Source organism: Onychostruthus taczanowskii, unplaced genomic scaffold, assembly GCF_017590055.1.
Source record: "Onychostruthus taczanowskii isolate IOZ18803 unplaced genomic scaffold, ASM1759005v1 scaffold178, whole genome shotgun sequence".
Classification (NCBI taxonomy): domain Eukaryota; kingdom Metazoa; phylum Chordata; class Aves; order Passeriformes; family Passeridae; genus Onychostruthus; species Onychostruthus taczanowskii.
In genome coordinates, this window is record NW_024498995.1 from 354,587 (window position 1) to 374,441 (window position 19,855).

The window sequence follows — 19,855 nt, forward strand, 5'->3', positions numbered from 1 at the left end:
GCCCCCCAGCACGACCTTGTCCTTGTCCCCTGCTGGCAGAATGACACATTTCTCTGGAAGGAGGGGCTTTGTCCCCTCCCACCGCAGCCAGGCCCATGCAAGGAGCAGATGGAGCCCATCTTGAACGTGCAGTCTCAGCAAAAGAAAAGCCAATAATCGAGTTAATTACAGGCGTTATGTGATCACTGGGGATTCCCAGGGGATGCTGGCAATGGAGCAGCCCTTTGCTCTCCATCCGCAGCCGATGGAGGGCTGAGCTGCCCTCCCTGGGGATGGCTCCTGCACAAACCCCTCGAGGGACCGACCTGGAGCTCTGTGGTGATGGGGGTTGTATCCATCCCTTCCCCTGTGTTTTTCCTGACTGTGTCTCTTGGGGCAGATTCACAGGGTGGCTGGAAGTGCTGAGCCCTCCCCAGGAGCTGTGCCTCTGACTGTGCAGAACGTGACCATCCTGAGGGCAGAGAGCATCGCCTGCCTTTGTCTCACTGCTGAGAGAAGCTAGGAGAGAAAGTGCAGCAGCTCCTCGGTTTAAAAGTGAATTTTAACTCGGCTTGAAAGACCACAGACCCCTCACCTGGAGCCTCTGGGGCGGCTCTGCCCTGTCCCCCAGCCGTGCAATGTCTGATCAGTGACACAAGGGACTGTGGAAATGCCTGCCCGGAGGCAGCGCTGAGCTCAGGCAGCCGGAGGATGTGGACGTGCTGGTTTGCCCTCTTGGTGCTTCTGCTCTGCTCCCCATCAGCTGAGCTAATAAAGTTTGGACTCCTTAAATCCACAAATGGTTTCAAAGTCGATTGCCCTGGGCTGGCTCGCAGCTCCCGCCCACCCCTCCCTCTCTGCTCTGCCGGGGAGATAAGGATGGCAGTGGCTTTAATTCCTCACTTATGCATCGACTGCCAATTCTCCTGTCCGCTCACCCTTGATAAATATTGCACAAAGATTTGGCGGCCAGCGTGCCAGAGATAAAGGTCCAGTCCCACCAGATCTCCTTCCTCTGTGCCTTTTGTCTCCAATTTGTTGAACAACCCACCTGCTGCAAGAGGCTCTTCCCATCCCCGCTGCTGCCTCGGATTATTGCTAAACCTCTGCGTGAGCCTCCAGCCTGGGCTGGGAGCTGAGGGCTGGGGAAAGGCGCTGTCATTTCCAGGCCTTGAGCTGTCATTGATCGGGGATCAATAGCGGAGCTGCCTTGGCTCAGCTCTCCTGGCAGCATTCTCACCGCTGGCGTCATGGGGGGGCCGAGGTGCTGCCGTGTCATCTGTGAGCCCATCCCTGGGAGCAGAGCCCAAACCAGGATTTGGGGATGCTCCTGTGCAGCAAACCTACAAAAGAGAGCGTGCCAGGGGTTCTGGCAGGGGTTAGCCTTGCTAAAAAACCCCCTTTGCACCCTTGTGCTGGGTGAGCACGGTGTGGGGTGCCAGGGGCTGCTGCTGGGGCTGTGTCACTGGACCTTGCTGTGTCTTGCCCCATCTGGGTTTGCTGGAACTGCCTCTCCCAGCTCAGGAACCCTCGAGGGGCTGCAAGCTGCTGTTGGGGGTGCACAAATATCTTAGGGAGATGCAGCACCAGTGGAGCTGCTCAGGGGAGGGGTCGTGGCACAGGGAAGGTGCCCAGTGCTGCTGGTCTCTGCAGGACCATGCAGACACAGCCCTGATGCTACAGCTCCTGCCCAAGCCTCAAATTTCAGGGCTGCTGGAGGCGAGGGCACAGGCAGAGGCCATTGATTGGGGTGGCGAGGGAGAAACAGGAGGGAAGGTCTCAAAGAAACCTGAGTATAGATCTGGCTGGTGGCATGTTAGAGCTGATATTCCCCCTCTGCATCCGCTTCCTGACTGTTGTCTCTCTTATGAGAAGCTCAAATTAAAGAAGAGGCGAGTGCTGCTGAGGCCGGGATGTCTTTGAGCTCGATGTGGCACATAAGTCTGTTAGTCCTGCTGGAAGAGCAGCTGTCCCAGGCAGCTTCAGGTGTTATTTAGCCTCCAGGTCTCTGGACTCCGCAGTTTGGCAGTGGCTCTGACAACATGGCTTGATCTCTATCGTTTCTAAATCCATGAGAAATGTCATCTGAAGTGCAACAAATAACGGTCTGATTATCTGCTGGATCCTAATGCTACTCCCTGGAGATAACAAGCTGCAATTTTCCCCCTGGGCCACACAATAATCGCCCCAATTACTCCCAAGCAGTGGTTATTAAACTCATGGCACCGCTTTTGTTTACAAAGCAAAAATCATTAAGCAGGTGTGTGTGTGTGTGTGTGTGTGTGTGTTTGCTGTTTGGCTGGGAGTGACCGAGGTTGTTCTCGCTTTGTTCTGGGCGAGGAACTCTTGGTGGCTGTGGAAAACCTCCGTGGCTTTCCCGCTCTGTGTGGCACAGTTCTGTCAAGAGCCTCCGGATGATCGACCAAATAAAATGCAGTTGGTGTCTGTTAATGCTGGGGTTGGTGTCCCGGAGGATGTAACCTCTATCCAAGTAGAACGTGGAGGGATTTAGGGAGATAGTGTGGTTAGCAGAGCTGGGATGTGATGGGCATTCCAAACATAGCCCAGGCCCTGGCAGGAGCGGGCGTGCTGCTGCGCTTGGGATTGCAGGTGGGAACTGCAGGGTGACACCGGTGTCCCACGCCAGCACAGGCCGTGGGGTGTCACCACAGCTCCATCAGCCTCCAGGCAGAGGGGACAAGGTCTCCTTCCCTTCGTCCCAACAAGCCCCACGCTGCCAGCGAGGTTTGACGTGGCTCTGCACGCAAACACGCCGCGGCTCGCTCGGACACGGAGCTTCCAGCTGCTCAGGGAGGAGAAGAGAGCAAGCAGAGGGAGGGATGACCAGGACGAGGGAGGCAGGCTGGTGAATTATGCATGACTCCAGGAGGGGAGCGTTATCTGCACGGACAAAGGCCTGTGCCAGCAGCCCGGCTCCGCCGTACCTGTGCCTTCCTTCGCCCGCACTTTATCTCCGCTCCCAGCTTGTAATTCAGCCCAAATATCAGAGGAAGCTGGAAGATTAATTTTCTCTGTTTGCATGGCAAAGGAGAGGGGACACGCTCTCACTCCCGACTCCCAGCTGTTTAATCCTCCACCGAGGCCTGCCCAAGGAAAAGGCAAAAATTTATCAGTGTTGGCAAGTCGCTGGCGTGGGGAGGGGCGTTGGAGCCCAGGGCGGGGCCCCCCATGAGCACAGGGCTACACAGCAGGCTTCACGTGTGGGTAAGGTTTGGGGGGCACGGAGAAAATACAAACCCTTCCCTCCTCCCCACATTCAGGTCCAGAGGAGGGTGTGGGCTTGGGAGAGCCGGAGTCAGCGAGTCCCTCCCAGCGTTCACGGCTCTGAGTCGCTCAAATATTTAAGAGATGACAACTGCATTAATACAAAAACTAGATAAAGATCCCTTGAGTTTAAAGACAGAACCATCAGCTCAGCTCTTATTTTCCAGCCCTCTCCCTTAGCTTGCTCCCTGGCTTAAATGAAATCATAAATATCGGCCCACAAAGGTCCTTTGTCACCGCACGCAGCTCCCGGCGACAAGAGGTCATTCATTAAAAGCCAGATGAAGGCAAGAGAGACTGCCTTTGTTTTTTAAGGAGTTCAGGACAAGGCCGTGGCTTCTCTGCTGACATTAATGCACCGTTTATGGCGGGTTGGCTCATCCCATCCAAGCGATCTTCACCCTGAAGTTGGTGAAAGAAACATCGCGGGTTCTCTCAGGTGGGACATCCCAGATGAACCCGGTTTGTTGTTGGACTGACGGCAAAAACAGGGCCCCTTTGGCCCCCTCCTCACAGACCCCTGGGTTCATCATCCCCCTCCGCACAGAGCCCCTGGGCCCCTTTGGCCCTCTCCTCACAGACCCCCTGGGTTCATTATCCCCCTCCTCACAGACCCCCTGGGTTCATCACCCCCCTCCTCCCAGCCCCCTGGGTGCTGCTCTGGCAGGTTTTGCCCTGCTGAGGGATGGCTCAGGCCCTGCAGCTCCCACCCAGCACATGAGCCTGATGCCATCTGCCGGCCTCTGGCTCCGGCCAGCCAGGAGAAATCAGAAATTAATTCCCTGAAAGGTCCATCTCCCTCTGGCTAAACCCCGGTGATGGATTTTTTCCTCACACTACTGAACAACTCCTTTTTAACACCCCTGCTGTATGAATGCATCAAGATAAATGCACCTAAGATCATTTTTTTTCTCCCTTTTTTTTCCCCCTGGAGAAAGGCGTCTGTCTTAAAGTTTCTAATTCCCCTTGCTTCCCCCTGCCTTTTTATTTTTTGAATGACTGTTTATGAAGACCATCGTGGTCTAACTGGTTTTGGATTAAAAGGAACTTAATAAAGGTTTCCCCTGAGCACAAAGCTGCACAAATGGGTTTGCAATTGCAGAGTTAATTACAGGAGCTGGGCAGAGCAATCCGTGTTTGCAAAGCTTCACCAGAGGATGAGGCTGGCAGGGAGAGCTTTGGCTTTGCTCTCTGCTCACACTGTGAGGCTCTGGGGCAGGTTTCCTTCCCCATTTTCCCCAAAAGATGAAGGAATGGGGTCACCAGGGATGCCACTGGGATTGGCACCAATCCTGGTGACATCTCGGGGTCACATCCCCAGCTCACACTCTGGGGTCACACTCTGGGGTCAGCCAGAGCTGCCCAGAGAAGGGTCTGGGGTGGCTGCAGGAGGAGAACAGGCTGAAGACCGACCCAGTGAGGCTGAGGGAGGAGCTGGAGGAGAATTTCTGCTGCCTGGGAATGTGAAGTGCTTCCGCCAGTAATCGCCGGAATCATCAAATTAGCATAAATTCTATTAACGGTTTCCCAGATGAGACATTTCAAGGCTTCTCCCCCCCCTTTCCTGACACAAACAAAAAGAGAATATAATTACTTTGCCATAAAGCAGCTCCTGAAAAGGCCCTCAGCCCTTCTGCCTTTCTTCTCCCGTGGAATAAAGCTCCAAATGAAAGGTGCTGCTGACCTCTGTGCTCTCATCATCCATCAGCCAGGGAGGAGGAAAGAGACTCCACGGTGGTTTTAGAGCCTGGGACTGAGCAGGAACCCCGTTTGCCAGGTCCACATCACAGCTGGGGGGGATCTGAGAAGATTTTTGGGGCGCTCAGACCCTGCTGCCCCCCCGGGCTCAGAGGAGGGTTTGGAAGGACTGATGGTTGATATGAAAAAATGTAATTTGTGTAGCACCTACTGCAGGAACTCACAACAAGCACCGCGGGGGCAATCCTCTGCAATAATGTGCTTTTTTATCGGCGCGAGATGGCGGCTGACAATTTGAAAGAGAACGGGATTTGCTTATGAGCAAAAGCCTCCTTAACTCTCCAGAACGACATAAAACAACTCGCCTGCCTATAAATACGATCTGCAATGGAGATGTCTTAGCTGGGAAGGTTTAATTACAGGCTGGAGCTGCAGGAGGCCTCAGAGCAGCTGAGCCTCATCTCAAATTTGGGATGAACCTGCACAAGAGGCTCTGGGCAGAGCCAGGTGTAACTTTCAACCCCCACCTTCTCCCCAGACTGGGCAAATTGGGCTTTTGGGTGATTTCCTGTACTTTAAGGTAATATATCAAGGTCAGAAGCTTTCTCTCTCTCTCAGCCACTGGCTCAGAGGACGAGTTGTGTCTCCTCTAGGCCTCGCTTCCTCTATAAATGTAGATAATTTTGGCTATCTTCTCCAAAGAAGCCACAGTAATGTTTACTTTTCCACAGATCTTGAGGCTTTTTACAATCTATTACGAATTAATTATTATTAAAACAAACTATATCCCCTAAATAAAGCAGTTCCAACAAAGCAGCTGGATGATGAGAGCAATCTGCTTCATGAACTCCCCTTTCCACGGCGCAATTTTCGGCATTTAGTTCCGCTTTCTAATTGCTAATATCCATTCTTCAATTACCCGCTGTTTTGTTTCAGATTTGAAAGATTAAAGCACGTTGTTATTTTATGATTATGTGAATTCCCTTTGTGTAATTGTTAGGTTTGGGTTTTATCCGTTTGCATATTAAACGCCTGCACAGGGAAGACTCGTGTGTGCTTCAAATGGGTTTTGCCTTGGGCACAAGTTGCCGGCTGTTACTCAAATCAACATTTCAAGACGAAAAGCAGGCAAGGCATCGTATTTCTCAAGTGACAACGCTCCATAAACAGCTTCGCAGTGAATTTCAACGCTCCCCGGCTGCACCCAGCCGCTTGCACCGACCTTTTGCAGAACCAGCGGGGGGGGCTCAGGCCCACACGAGCCCTGTGCCAATGGCTTTGCTGGAAATAACAGCCAGGTTTGGCCTGAGAAGGGCTTTTCCTGCCCAGAACACTCCTTTGGAGAGGAGAACAAGGAGCAGGCCCAGGCCTGAGGGTCCCGGGCCCTCCCGGCGTCCCTGTTGCTAAGCAACGCGTGCTGGCGCCAGCAGCAAAGATGGCGCCCGGGCGGCTTCGGCGCGCGCGCGGCCGCGTTCCACGCCCGGCCCCGCCGAGCAGGCAGGCCACGCCCTCAGCAGACATGGCGCCGGGCTGGCTTCAAGGAGCTCGCTGAGCGCAGCCAATGAGAGACCAGGAGGGGGAGCCGGGGCGCGCGGGGATTGGCTGGCGGCGCGGATTCAAACCGGAGCGCGGGGCCGTTGGGGCTGCGCGCGGCGCTGGGGCCGGAGTTGCGGCCCAGGTGAAGGAGCCTGAGGAGAGCCTGGGGGGCTCGGGTGAGTGCGGGGCCAGGGGCGGGCTGAGGGGAGCCTGGGGCGAACCTGGGGGGCTCGGGTGAGTGCAGGGCCGGGGCCGGGCTGAGGGGAGCCTGGGGCGAACCTGAGGGGCTCGGGTCAGTGCGGGGCCGGGGCCGGGCTGAGGGGAACCTGGGGCGAACCTGAGGGGCTCGGGTCAGTGTGGGGCCGGGAGCGGGCTGAGGGGAACCTGGGGCGAACCTGAGGCGAGCCTGAGGGGCTCGGGTCAGTGCGGGGCCAGGGGCAGGCTGAGGGGAGCCTGGGGGGCTCGGGTGAGTGCGGGGAACCCTGAGGGCTGAGGGGAACTCTGAGTGGAGCGCATCCCGGGCCCGCCCAGGCCCATTCCACCCCGGTGGTGTCGGAGCCCCGGTCGCCCGGCTCGGAGGGCGCTGTACGGGCCGGGCTGGTCCCTGCCGGCCTCGGGGGTCCGCGGGGATGGAGATGCTGGTGCTGGTAAGTGCGGCACCGAGCTGGGCGTGCCCCGTGCTGTGGGCTCGCACGACAAGGGCAGAGCTCTTCCACACCTCGCAGTGCAATTAATAAAGTCTCGAGGTATCGGTGTGCCTGTGAACTCTGCACCTGTGGAACAGGTACCTCAAAGCCTTCTCTGTTGGGTTGTGTTCCCTGCTGGCACCTTTCCCAAGCCAGCTCGTGTCCCAGCCCCGGTGCCCTGCCTGCCCCACCACCTCTCGCATTCGTGAAGTCATTTCTGTCTTGCTGAGCTGGAGACTTTCCCCTTCGCTGCCTCTGTTTATGCCGTTGTTGCTGCTGTTTGAGAGAAATGTGCTGACTGGTTGAATTTTAACAGCTATTTGCAGGAGGAGCTGTAAGTTAAAATGCAGCTAAATTTAAAACTGTATTAAAATTCTTCAGAATGTTGCGCCTATTTTTATCTTACAAAGTGCTGAAAACTTGCAGGTTTTTAGTGGCCTAGATAGTACCAAGTTATTTGTAGACAGGGCACGGGCTGTGTTCTGTATCCTTTTGGAAGGGAAGGACTTGGAATCCCTCATCTTGCCTTGGGTTCTGTGCTGTGCTGAGGGATAGTGGAAGCACTAAGGTGGCAGATCTGCCTCTCTCCAAGGCTCTGTTATCCATAAACTGTGCAGGGCTGTGGATTTCCATTCCCAGTGAGAAAAAGTAGATGCATATATCTCCATAAAACATGAATTTTGTTCTTGCAGCTTCTCAAACCCTCCTGAAAGCATTACAACCAGGAACTCTGAGGCTGGTTCTCTTTCCTCTGGGCTGGTTCCTGCTCGGAGCGGGGAGGGAAGGGCTGGGCTGCTTGTTTAGCTGTGGTTTTTTGGCAGGAGGATGGAGATTGCCATGGTGAACCTGCGGGGTCTGTACGAGCAGCTCACGCGCCAGGCCGAGCTTCTGAGCGAAGGAAACGAATGCCGTGAGTTTTGCTCCTGAAAAATCTGCTGAAGATGCTCAAACCACTCCGACCTGGGTTTTTCCTTTTCAGTCCCAGTTGAATTTCTGTGCAGGGCCACGTTCTGCTTGTAGCAGGCTGGCTTTGTCTCATGTTCCAGCTCTTCTAGCTGGTGCTGGCAGGAAGGGCTTGGTCTGAAAAATGGAAGAGCTCATGGACATCTCTTGCTGGGTTGAGATGGGTTGGCTCAAAGGCTGGGTTCTCCACGCCTCAGTTGGGAGCAGGCTGGGCATCAGAAGGAAGAATTTCTTCCTGGAAGGAGCAGTCAGGGATTGGAGGGGTCTGCCCAGGGAGGTTTGGAGTGCCCATCCCTGGAGGTGTCCAAGGAATGGCTGGAGGTGGCGCTCAGTGCTCTGGGCTGGGTGTCGAGCTTGGGTCTTTTCCACCCTCAGGAATCCTGGGATTCAGTGTGAACAGATACCTGCTAGCAGCTGCTCCTCTGCTTGTCCAGCTAAGGCTTCATGTTTTCTCTCCCCAGAGTTTATTCAGTTAGCCAAGAACTTTGAGGAGAACCGGAGGAAATGGCAGAAAACAGAGCAGGAGCTCGGCAGGTACAAAGATCTCCTCATGAAGACAGAAGCTGAGCGCAGCGCCCTGGACGTGAAGCTGAAACACGCCCGCAATCAGGTGGATGTGGAGATCAAACGGAGGCAAAAAGCTGAAATGGACTGTGAGAAGCTGGTGAGTAATTCCTGTGTTACCCCTCAGCTCTCCAGAGTGTGGAGACAAGGCGATTAAACTGCATTGATCAGTGGCAAATAAGGATTGGCACTCATGGGGAGGAAAGGAAAAATAAAAAGCAAAGAATTGGCTCAGCTCCTCGGAGCAGCCTTCTGCTTTGATCTGGGAAAGGAGACTGGCTGCTGATGGAGCTGAGCTGCCATTACCTGTCTGAGCTGCCATTGCCTGCCTGCAGCCATTAGCAGTCCATTGACACAAGTTCTGAGCTTATCTCTGGTGTCTCGAGCACCCGGTCGGGTCTTACAGTAATTAAACACAGTGTATCCAGCTGCTGATGTTATCTGTGCTCACAGGAGCGGCAAATCCAGCTGATTCGGGAGCTGCTCATGTGTGATGCCTCCGGCAGCATCCAGCTCAGCGAGGAGCAGAAGTCTGTCCTCGCCTTCCTGAACAGGCCACAGCCTTCTTTGGGAAGTGCCGGCAACAAAAGGTAGGGAAGCAGCATTTTCTCTGAGGTGTCAGGCATCAATCCAGCTGTCGGCCTCTGTGACACATTCCTCACCCGTGTCGACAGTTTCCCTTTTTGTTCCATTTTAAAATACGGCTCTTCTGAGTCAGTGGGATTGTTCTGGAACCGTGACTGACTGAAAGCCAAACTGATACAAGCTTCTTCTAATTTTTGTTTTTTAGGCTGTCTACAATAGATGAATCTGGCTCAATTCTGTCAGACATCAGCTTTGACAAGAGCGATGACTCACTGGTAATGTAACTCCATTTCTGAAGTTCTCCTCCCTGTAAAGCCCGAGGGGAGGGGGTTGATCTCCAGAGACCCTTTGTGTTTGGATTACTGGGATATTAACCTGGCTGAGCCGATTTGCATTTCCCGAGTGTGCTGTTGGCTAAAATTTGATGAAAGCCCTGGCCAGGGGCTGTGTGCTCTTTACCATTAACCAGTGCTGTGTCTTTCCCCCAGGACTGGGATTCCTCGGTGGTGAAAGCTGTCAGGCTGAAGAGGAGAGAGAAGCGGGTACTGCTCAATTGTTCTTGTCACATAGTTTCCTTTGTTCCCCCTGGCTGCCACAATGCCACCATCTGTCACCTCACAGCCACCTGTAGTGACCTCTGAGCCACTAAACACAGTCAGACCTCGAATGGCTGCGCTGCTGCTGTGCTGGTTTAGATTGAAATTTAGGTCTGGTGTCATTGTTTGTGTACTGAAAACGAGTGGAATTCTTTATGTCCTGCATTTTTACAGTCTGGGGTTTGAAAGAAAACACTTGGATATTATTAACAGCTCCCAGATTAGGGGAAAATGGTGTAGAAAGTTAACATTGTTCTGTTCTGTCAGGGAACCTGTGCTCATTCTGCTTTAATCTGTAGAAGATACAGGTGGGAAAGAGCCTGAAACCATCACCTAGTGGAGCTGGGAAGAGTCTGGGACTTGCTTAGTTGCTGGTTTTTGTGTGTGTAGTTTGTGGGTTTGTTGGGGCTTTTTTTGCCCTCCTTTCTTCAGTCAGGTTTCTTTTATTTCTGACCTGAATTAGAAAGCTGGCTAGGAAAATTATTTGAAAGAGGTTCCCTAATTCTTCCTGGCACCTCCAAGGTTGCCACGAAGGTTTCCCTGAAGGACTTGTCTGCACACACCACAGATGCACGAAGTGTTCGGTCCTTCTAGTCATCCTGGGCCAGTGTAATGCCAAGTGAGCAGCATTCCTGCTTTGAGACAAGGATGTGCTCTCTTTTCAGCGCTCTTCCAGGCAGTTTGCTGAAGGCCCCCCAGCTCCTCAGAAGAAATCCAGATCCATTAGCAGCACAGCAGACCAGGTATGGTGGTCACAGCTGGGTTTGTGTACACCTGGCCACAGTTGCTGCCTGTTTCCAGGGCTGCTGGGGCTCCTGTGTTCTGTCAGCACTCCTGTCACTGGTGTATTTGTCATTCCAGGCTAATGAATCCATAGTAGCAAAGACCACTGTGATGGTCCCCAACGATGGTGGCCCAATTGAAGCCATTTCCACCATCCAGACCATGCCTTACCCTCGGAGGAGCCGCAGGAAGAGCGGTAGGTGTAACATCCCTGTGCTGTCCCAACACAGCTACACAGGTTACCCTGCAATGTTCCTTATTCATTCCAGGACCTGGGAGCTGCTTCTAGTTTATGATACCCATGCTTTTGGGGGCACAGGGTGATTCCAGCCTCTTCCTCTTGTGTCTTCCAGGTCCTTTGCAGCCCTGGAACAGCGAGTCCAGCATAGGCAGTAAGCAGCTGGAGTCCAAGCAGGACACCGATGGCTCCAGCACCCCGCAGCACAACGGGGGAGTGAGGCTGCACGACTTTGTTTCAAAGACGGTGGGTCTGCAGGCAGGAGGAGATGAAAAACATCTCCTTGCATGTTGGAATGTGTGTGATAAGAGGCTGCCAGCTGTGTCAAGGGAGTTATGCTGAATATTGGAAAAAAGTTCTCCTGGAGTGGGGGTTGTGCACTGAACAGGCTCCCCTGGGAATGGGCATGGCTCCATGGCTGCCAGAGCTCCAGGAGAGTTTGGACAATGCTCCCAGGGATGCACAGGGAGGGATTGTTGGGGTGTCTGTGCAGGGCCAGGATCAGGATCTGATGATCCCTGTGGCTCTCTTCTGATTCAGGCTATTCCATGATTCTGTGATTGCTCTCAGGTCCGTATGACCTGTACCAGTTACCTGCATGGATCAAAGAACTGTTACCCAGTTTAATTCCTGCTGACTTACTACACTGCACTAATCTCTCCCGTCTGTGTGCTCTGCATCACCAGGTTATCAAGCCAGAATCGTGTGTCCCGTGTGGAAAGAGAGTGAAGTTTGGGAAGATCTCCCTGAAGTGCAGAGACTGCCGGGTGGTGGCTCACCCCGAGTGCCGGGAGCGCTGCCCCCTGCCCTGCATCCCCACGCTGACGGGCACCCCGGTGCGCATCGGGGAGGTGGGTCAGTGCCCGGGCCGGGGGCTGCCCACAGAGGGGCCACCCTGCCTCGGGACCTGCTCAGCTCCAAGGCTGCCTTCCCCAGCAGAGCTCCTGTTGCTCAGAGCTGCATAATGACATGCAAACGAGCTCGCTAATGCATCGCTGCACAAGCAGGGAGGGGGTGTAGGGGTGCGATGGTAGGAGGGCGTTGAGTGGGGAAGGTGGCAGCTCTGGGCAGGCGATGCAGCGTTGTGCTGATGGATGTGATGTTTCTTCATCAGTCCTGAGAAGAGCAACAATTCTTGTTTTCCGACCATAGATCTTGCTGTGAATTCCTGAGAGAGTATTTTCCATGTCTTGATGACTGAATCCATCTTTTTTTTTTTTACTTTCCTTTCTGCCTTTTAGGGCACCTTGATGGATTTTGTCCCTTCTACTCCTCCAATGATCCCTTCCATCATCGTGCACTGTGTTAATGAGATTGAGCAACGAGGGCTGCATGAGGTAAGAAGAAAATGAGGTGTGAAACAGTGCCAATGAAATGGGTTGTGGTGTTAGGGAAGCAAATTGTTAACCCAAATATCCCTTATTTATGGTGTGCATTGTGCTGCTTAGTGGGTGACTCAGGTGTGGGGATGGAAGAAAACCAGTTGACCTCCTCTGAGCCAAGCTTTGTGCTAACAGACAGGCATTTACCGCATCTCTGGCTGTGACAAGACTGTGAGGGAACTGAAGGAGAAGTTTCTCAGGGCAAAGAACATTCCTTTGCTCAGTAAGGTGGATGATATCCACGCCATCTGCGGCCTCCTCAAGGACTTCCTGCGCAGCCTGAAAGAGCCCCTGCTCACTTTCCGGTTAAACAAGACTTTCATGGAAGCTGCAGGTGAGGAATTGCTGCGTGACATCTCCAGATCTTTCCTGAGGCTCAGTGGTTGTGGTTTTGCTGTCAAGTGAACCAGCAGCCCCTGGTGCTCTGTGGAGCCCTTGTGCCTGAGTTCTAGTTGGGCAGGATATGAGATTATCAGCACAGCTTGAGAAGTTTCTGGCTTCTTTGTTTCTCAGGGTAGCGTGAGGGGAATATTGCAGCTTCTGGCAGCACTTTCTAAGGTCTAAATGTTATTTTTTTCTGCTAGAAATCCCGGATGAGGATAACAGCATCGCTGCTATGTACCAAGCAGTCGGAGAACTTCCTCAGGCCAACAGGGACACCTTGGCTTTCCTCATGGTCCACCTGCAGAGGTACATTCTGATGGACAGGGGGGTTGGAACCAGGTGATCTCGAAGGTTCCTCCCAACCCAAAGCATTCTGTGATTTGGAAGGGGAAGGTTACCCCACTGGTGCTTTTTCTGATTGGGTCTGATTACTGCTTGTGAGCATGAAGTCTTCATTCTGGAACAAACCTGCTCACTCAGGGGCCAAGTGTGTGTGGGGCAGGGGATTTGTATCACAAGTGAAGGGGGTAAGCTACATTCTTTCCATGTTTCTTTTAATGCAGGGTGGCTCAGAGCCCAGACACTAAAATGGACATCTCCAATTTGGCCAAAGTCTTTGGCCCCACAATAGTCGCCCATGCGGTACCAGATCCTGACCCCGTGACCCTCCTGCAAGACACGAAGCGTCAGCCCAAGGTAGGACAAACTTGGTGATTGTCTCTCTTCCGACCCAAACCATTCCTTGATTCTGTGGTCAGTGACTCACAGGTGTCCTGTAGGTGGTGGAGCGACTCCTGCTGCTGCCCATGGACTACTGGAGCCAGCTGATGATGGTGGAGCAGGAGAACATTGACCCAGCACACGTGATTGAGAACACCAATGCCTATTCCACTCCACGAACCCCTGAGGTTCAAGGTAATCCTGCCTTCTGCTCTGGTACTAAAAACAACAGCCCTCAATCCAAGCAGCCTGTGAAGCTCTCAGAGCCAGCCACTTCTCACTTCATGGAGGCAGAGGGAAAAGCAAAGTGTGCCAGGAAATGCCAGATTTGTCTAGTGCTTTTCACAGATGCCAGGGTATGCCTGATGTTCTCTGCAAGGCAGAGAAAACTTCAGCTGTCCCCACACTGTGCTGCTCTCTTTGGCAGTGAGCATCCTGGGACCTCTCACCACCCCAGAGCACCAGCTCTCCAAGACACCCTCATCCAGCTCCCTGTCCCAGAGGGTCCGCTCCACCTTCAGCAAGACCACCCCCAAGTAAGTGCCAAGTGCCAGTGGGTGCTGTCATGCCATGTTTGGGATGACTGCAGGTGATTTTGGGTGCTCTAGGAGAGCTGAGACATTTGGGGGCAGCCTGCACTTACTACTCGTGCACCCTCCCTTAATCTGTGCTGTGGGAGCAGCAGATTTGGGTTACAAACATCCTCACATGGTAGGGAGAGAAACATTGTTTGGGAGGTGGGTGAAATTTGGGTGAATGTTCCCTGGAGAAGTGTTGGACCTCTGTGTCCAGAATTCCAAATTGATATTCTTGTATTTCTCTTGAATTAGATTTGGGAGCAAAAGCAAGTCAACAACCCAGTTTGGACATCAGGGTAACTTCTTTGCCTCTCCTATGCTGAAGTGAAGACCTGGGAGTTGGTCTTGTCCTGGCATTTGCACACCAATGCTCACAAGTAGAAGAAATACTGGTTGTCTCCGTGGCCCCTGACAGCTTATACAAAATAATGTTTTGCCTTTTATCTTTCAGCTTAACTGAGACTTTTAATGGGATGTTATAGTGCAATTTATTTTTATTATCTAATGCTGTGCTGTATGTAGTATTGGTGAAGACAGTAACAAGCAGGATTTGTTCAGTGTTAATCATTAAAAAAACTAGAGAATTGGCATTTTCACTAACATCTGTTTTTCTCCCTGTGTGAAGTAGAGCATTCACAAAATGAGGGTCAGTTGGTTGGGGTTTTTAGGACTCTGTAGGATGTTCCTGGCACAGCAGTGTCTGAACTTGGTCAGAATCCAGGCTTTCCATCAGCACAGCGTGTCCCACCTGGCTGGTGGTGCAGCTGGAATCCTGAGGATGGCAGTGTTGGACTGGGCTGGTGGGCAAAAGCCTCTCTTCAACCAACTGCCCAAGGGACTGTGGCTCCTCCAAAGGAGCATTTCCTGGCACTGTGTTTGCAGGGGCTGAATTCTGTAGAGAAGGGTGGCAAAGCCAAAGGATTCCTGGGTAGCCCAGAGGAGTTAGTGCAGCTCATGCTGGTGAGGGGATTGGGGGTGGGATTCCTGCTTTCCCAGGTCAGGATCTGGGACCTTGCCCAGTGCTGTGTGAAGACACCTGTGCAACACACATGGGTTTATCAAGTGGCTGTTTTTATTGAGCTTTGGAAAACTGTCCTGACTGTGCAGTTAAGTAAATCCTGATGTTTTACACAGTTTTGTGTTCTCTGGCTCGTGGTTTTAACTTGTGCATTTTCACCAGGCCTCACTGGAGGCTCAGGGGCTGCTCTCAGCCCCAAGGACTGGTCCCAGCCAACTTTGCTGCTGGGAGCAGCATCCTGCCCTGGGCTGTGGCTCCTGGGTGCAGGGATCAATGAGGATGACAGGTTTGGTCCCCTCTGTGTGTTGGGAGGTGAAATAGCCATGGGTAGGTGTGCTGGCCTGGGATGTTTCCCTCTCCCCTTGATTGTGAGGTCTGGGGGGTGAAGTGTTTGCACAGTGGTGCTGACCCACTGCTGGGGCCCCCAAGCAAGGGGCTGTTTCTGGCCCTGGGTTCTCAGATACACCAGGTGTGCAGGAGAGGGGCACTAAGGTGTGTTCTCCTTACCCTGATTCTGGTTTTGGGCACTCTTGGTCCGTTCCTGGAGCATGTTCTCCCAGACTAGGTCCTTGCCTGTTCCTTACTGAGGGACATCTGCCCTGGTCCCTGTGGCACTGCTCTGTGGGGACAGCTAGGTTTGGGGACATCTGGGGAAGCCACCCCCACTTGGGTACTGCTGGGCACAAAGGTGACCCTGGCAGTGCTCGGGCACATCTCTGGGATGGGGAGTGCCCACCTGTGCCTGCAGGTAAGGGCACAAATTCCAAGGGGGATGGAGAGCAAGAACAGTGAGGACAGGGTGGATTCCATGCTCTGGATGCTTCAGGCTGCAAGAAGACACAAGCAAGGAGAAATCACGCAGAGAAATATTTATTAATCAAAGATTTTTAAAAAGTCTCAGTTTGGCTACAGAAACAGGGATGAAAATATCACTTCTGGTGGGAACCAGTACAAAAAAACTCCTGGTTTATGTCCAGGCAGGGGCAGGAATGTGTGTTCTGAGGATTAATGCAGACAAAATCACACCTGTGGGCTCCTTAATCAGGAGCATTTAATGCATTTGGACGGGTCAGTGACCATCTGTGTCCTGTACAGAAGGACTTCACCCTCATCATGGCTCCTCACTGATCTTGTGGAGGAATTCACCTCCTGCTTCTTTATAATGGTAGAATTCTTACAATTAATGAGCTGATTTCTCACATTGCCCTAATCAGCATTCAGTTCTGATCAATGGCAGCTCCAAGGGAGAGATGCAGGTCCACACCTGCAGAAGATTGTGCTCAGACCCTCTAAGACAAAATTTTCGCTCTTGTTTTCATTCCCTCTGGGAGCAGCAGCACGCAGCAGCGTGTGTAAGGTTTGGACACTTGGTTCCCCACGGGTGGGCCTGGATTTGACGTGAGGAGCTGACAGAGCCACCACGTCCACGTGAGGGATGGGCCTGCTGCGCAGAGCCAGACAGTCCTTTTGGCCTTCTAGCCTTGGCAAAAGTCATGCCAAATTCTCAGCGGGCTGGGGTGATCCTCATCATCTAAACCGAGCGCAGCAGGTTCCCTGGGCAGGTGCTTGTCGGCCTCTTGGAGGAAGAGGCGGATGTCGTTGGCAGCGTCAGCGTCACCGCTGCGCTGGTAGGTCTTGGCCATCCTCAACAGCCTGTGCCCACATTCCCTCCTCTGGTCTGTCTGCACAGGAATTTTGTAGCATTCCATGAACTTGGCTTTTGCCCCAGCCGTGCATTTCTCCCGGTAGAGGAAGAAATCTCCCCAGGAGAGATTCAGGGCTTGCTGACATCTGAGGCTCAGGGTGTTGATTTGCCTCTGCAGCTCCTCATAAATCTTTTCTTCCTGTGATGGCTTTTTTATACCGAGGAACTCTGCCAACTGCAGCTTGACAAGTGTAAGGTCAAGGTCAGGATGTTCCTGAACAATTTGCTGGAGTTCCTTGATGGCTTTACACCGTATCTTATCCTTTTCTTTCTGATTTGCTTCAACCCACTGTTGCTTGTAGCAGTTGGCCAAGGCCTGGTAGAGAAGGTGGTAACCTGGGTCCTGCTGCAGGGCTTGCTGGATGATCTCAGACGCTTTCTGTGTTGACAGTGGCAACCAGAACAAAACTGATAGTTTGAGGACCTCGGGGTCAGAGCTTTTCTCTGCACATTCTTTAACTAAGCCAGTTGCTTTTTCCCTATCACCTTGTTTAAGTAGCTTGGCCAAGTACATTTTGGCTCTGTAGTTTTCTGGCTGCTCGTCGACAATTCTTTCCAAGTGGATTTTGGCTTCTCTTTCAATATCAGGTTGCCAGGAGAAATTCCAGGAGGAATAAAGAGCCATTGCAAGCCCAGTACGGAAAGATTTGTTCTCTGGTTCAAGCATCAAGGCCATGTTGAAGCACTCTCTTGCCCGTTCCCCGTTTCGGGCTCTGATGGCCAGGAGGGACCAGCCTTTCTGGGCTTGGATGTGTGGGATCAGCCCCACATCCCAAGGAGTTGAGCAGAGCGGCTGAACTCGTTCCAGCCAGGTTTCAGCCTCCTGGTAGGAGCCCTGAAGGTAGTGGATCCAAGCATAATTCCCGTAGATGGTCAAAGAGCCAGCAGTAGATGTCCACAGATGCTTCTTGTCATTGTGTTCCTCAGCAGCTTTGAGGCTCTGCAGAGCTTCCTTGCTGTGGTTGTTCAGCTGGTGCAGGTAGGCCTGGAGCCCCAGGAGGGCCACCTGGTTCTGCTGGGCTGTGTGCTTGATCTCAACATCCAGTTTCTGCAGGAGATGCCAAAGACTGAAAGAGTCGACACCCAGGCTCCAGGTGAAGTGACACTGAAGGGCATCCAGCTTCTTCTTCAGCTGCTCCTTGCTACAAAGAGGAAGTGATGAGTTATTAAAGGGTGTGCCCACACACAGGGAGAAAAAAAGATGGGAAGCTGGAGGAGGAGACTCTCCAGTTGTTTAACACATCCATCCCTTGCACTCAGGCTACTAAAGAACCCTCAAGTCCTTGTTCCAGTCAGCCCATTTTCCAGGGAGCTCTGTGAGCCTTCCCATTAGAGAACAGCAATGGTGATTCCATTGTGTTCCAGTGCCTGGAGCCAGGGCTGCTCCCTCACCTAAGGCAAAGCCCTTGGATGGGCTGAGAAAAGGGAGAGTGGAGCAGCCTCACCCACGAGTAGAAAGACTGGTTTTTCTCGTTTCTCCTTCTGTGAGGAGGAAGCAGGGATTGTATCTTCAGCTGGAGGGTGAAGAAGTGGCTCAAAAAAGAGCCCAGCAAGGTAAGGAGAGTGTTAGACTGGAGTCTCTCTTCCATGAAGAAAGGCTGAGAGAGCTGAGCCTGTTCAGCTCAGAGAAGAGAAGGCTCGGCAGGATCTTAGAGCTGTAGAAATAGCTGAAGGCAAAGCAGTGCCAGGTTTTTTTAGTGATGCCCAGTGCCAGGGCAAAAAGAGCACAAACAAGCCCAGGAAGCTCCATCTGCACATCAGGAAAATTAAATGTGAGCAGAAGAGAGGCCTTGCACATTTTTCCTGGACAGGTTGTACAGTCTCCACCCTCAGAGAGACTCCAGAGGTGTCTGGATGCAGTCAGGGTTGGCCCTGCTTGAGCAGAGCCTTGGACAAGGTGACTTTCTGAGGCCCTTTCCAGCCTTAACCACAGCGAGGTGCTGAGCCAGGATGCTGAGCCTTGTCCCCCCACACCCTGTGGCTGTGGCAGCTGTGACAAGAAGGGATGCTGTGCACTCACCTCATTGTTCCTGCGGGCATCATGTCACTGCCGAGGGACGATGGCTTGGCTGCACCTCCTCCAGCCAGCAGCAGATCCTGGGCAGAACAGTCTGTAACCTGGAGACTGGGCTTTAAATAAGGAAGCTTTCTCCTGGGTGGAGTCAGATGAAACCACTTGCCGAGGATGAAACGAAACAGGAAGAGTTGAAACCAAAAATGAAAGTGTTCTCTTCCTAGCTGGAAGTTATCACCTTCCCTTGATAAAATGGAAGAGACAAGAGACAAGAAAGGGAGCTCTGTGGTCAGAGCAGCAGGATCTGCACTCCCCCCTGGAGACCTTCTCCCTGCTGAAAAGGACTTTGGTGTGCAGCTTTTAGGTGTAAGGTGATGGAGGATCCATCGGAAAGGAAGCACGGCATCACTTTGGCATCATCAGTGACGAGCCAAAGGCTCCGTGTGGCTCTGCAGGACTTTGTCCCCAGGGCTTGTCTGAATCTGCCCCGTCAGTTTTGCTGGAGTTTCTCATCTGCCTGTCACAGAAACGGCCCGGCAAAAAGGGGATGGCATTTGCACAGTTTGGTGTGGGGAAAATCCCAACTCCTTCCCTAAGGAGCAGGAAGTGCTGACAGAGCACAGGATGCTGAGCTGGAGATGGCCCCAGGACTATCACCAGCTCACCAGGAAGCCACTGCTAACCACTGAGGTTTTGGGAGGTGACAGAAACCAGTGAAGTGACAGAAAAAATACAGGTAAAATGCAGGACACGTGGTATGTCTGGGTGTAACGGGGGATTGCAGCCCTGGCAAGAAAGATTCCAGTGGAGAGAACAGCAGAAAAGACATTTTTAAAAGTAGCCTCAAGTAAACTCTAAACAGAGAAGGAAGAAACCACCAGCCTTAGAATCACATCCCTCCCAGCTAAGAAGAAAAAACCCATCACTATTTCCCCCTCAGGATGCTGATGAGTCACTGCAGCAGGAAAGGAAGGAGGAGAATTTACTGCTGGAGGAGCAGGGTAGATGCTTTTATCCCCTGTTTATTTTTTTCTATTGCTGACAACCTTTAATAGAAAATGAGTAATTTGGCTATTAGTGTTAGCACTGCTGGGTGAACAATGAGTGATTGCTGTAGCTTGATTAGGCAGAAGCATTAATT

General features: G+C 52.6%; 2 protein-coding genes across 2 annotated transcripts; one reads left to right on the forward strand and one right to left on the reverse strand.

The window, feature by feature from the left end:
- The first annotated feature begins 8,005 nt into the window (after positions 1 to 8,005).
- RACGAP1 (Rac GTPase activating protein 1) lies at positions 8,006 to 14,305 on the forward strand. Its single transcript, XM_041400307.1, has 16 exons — positions 8,006 to 8,094; positions 8,609 to 8,811; positions 9,165 to 9,301; positions 9,502 to 9,571; positions 9,785 to 9,838; positions 10,558 to 10,635; positions 10,754 to 10,871; positions 11,029 to 11,159; positions 11,600 to 11,764; positions 12,155 to 12,250; positions 12,431 to 12,629; positions 12,880 to 12,985; positions 13,243 to 13,375; positions 13,459 to 13,594; positions 13,827 to 13,935; positions 14,230 to 14,305. Exons 1-16 carry the CDS (start codon positions 8,010 to 8,012, stop codon positions 14,303 to 14,305), a joined length of 1,896 nt encoding a protein of 631 aa, XP_041256241.1. The 5' UTR covers positions 8,006 to 8,009.
- Positions 14,306 to 15,977: 1,672 nt separating this feature from the next.
- Positions 15,978 to 18,844, reverse strand: LOC121333712 (interferon-induced protein with tetratricopeptide repeats 1-like). Its single transcript, XM_041400309.1, has 2 exons — positions 18,721 to 18,844; positions 15,978 to 17,842 (listed from the first exon to the last, which is right to left on the reverse strand). The coding sequence occupies exons 1-2, from the start codon at positions 18,741 to 18,743 to the stop codon at positions 16,471 to 16,473; spliced, it is 1,395 nt and encodes a 464-aa protein (XP_041256243.1). The 5' UTR covers positions 18,744 to 18,844; the 3' UTR covers positions 15,978 to 16,470.
- Positions 18,845 to 19,855: the final 1,011 nt, after the last annotated feature.

What these genes read in the sequence shown, in the direction of transcription:
- RACGAP1 (XM_041400307.1), top strand. Translation starts at nt 8,010, where the DNA reads ATGGAGATTGCCATGGTGAACCTGCGGGGTCTGTACGAGCAGCTCACG. An exon ending in GGAAGTGCCGGCAACAAAAG is followed by an intron (nt 9,302 to 9,501) that starts GTAGGGAAGCAG and finishes TTTGTTTTTTAG; the next exon opens with GCTGTCTACAATAGATGAAT. An exon ending in ACAAGAGCGATGACTCACTG is followed by an intron (nt 9,572 to 9,784) that starts GTAATGTAACTC and finishes TCTTTCCCCCAG; the next exon opens with GACTGGGATTCCTCGGTGGT.
- LOC121333712 (XM_041400309.1), bottom strand. Translation starts at nt 18,743, where the DNA reads ATGATGCCCGCAGGAACAATGAG. An exon ending in ATGCCCGCAGGAACAATGAG is followed by an intron (nt 17,843 to 18,720) that starts GTGAGTGCACAG and finishes TCCTCTTTGTAG; the next exon opens with CAAGGAGCAGCTGAAGAAGA.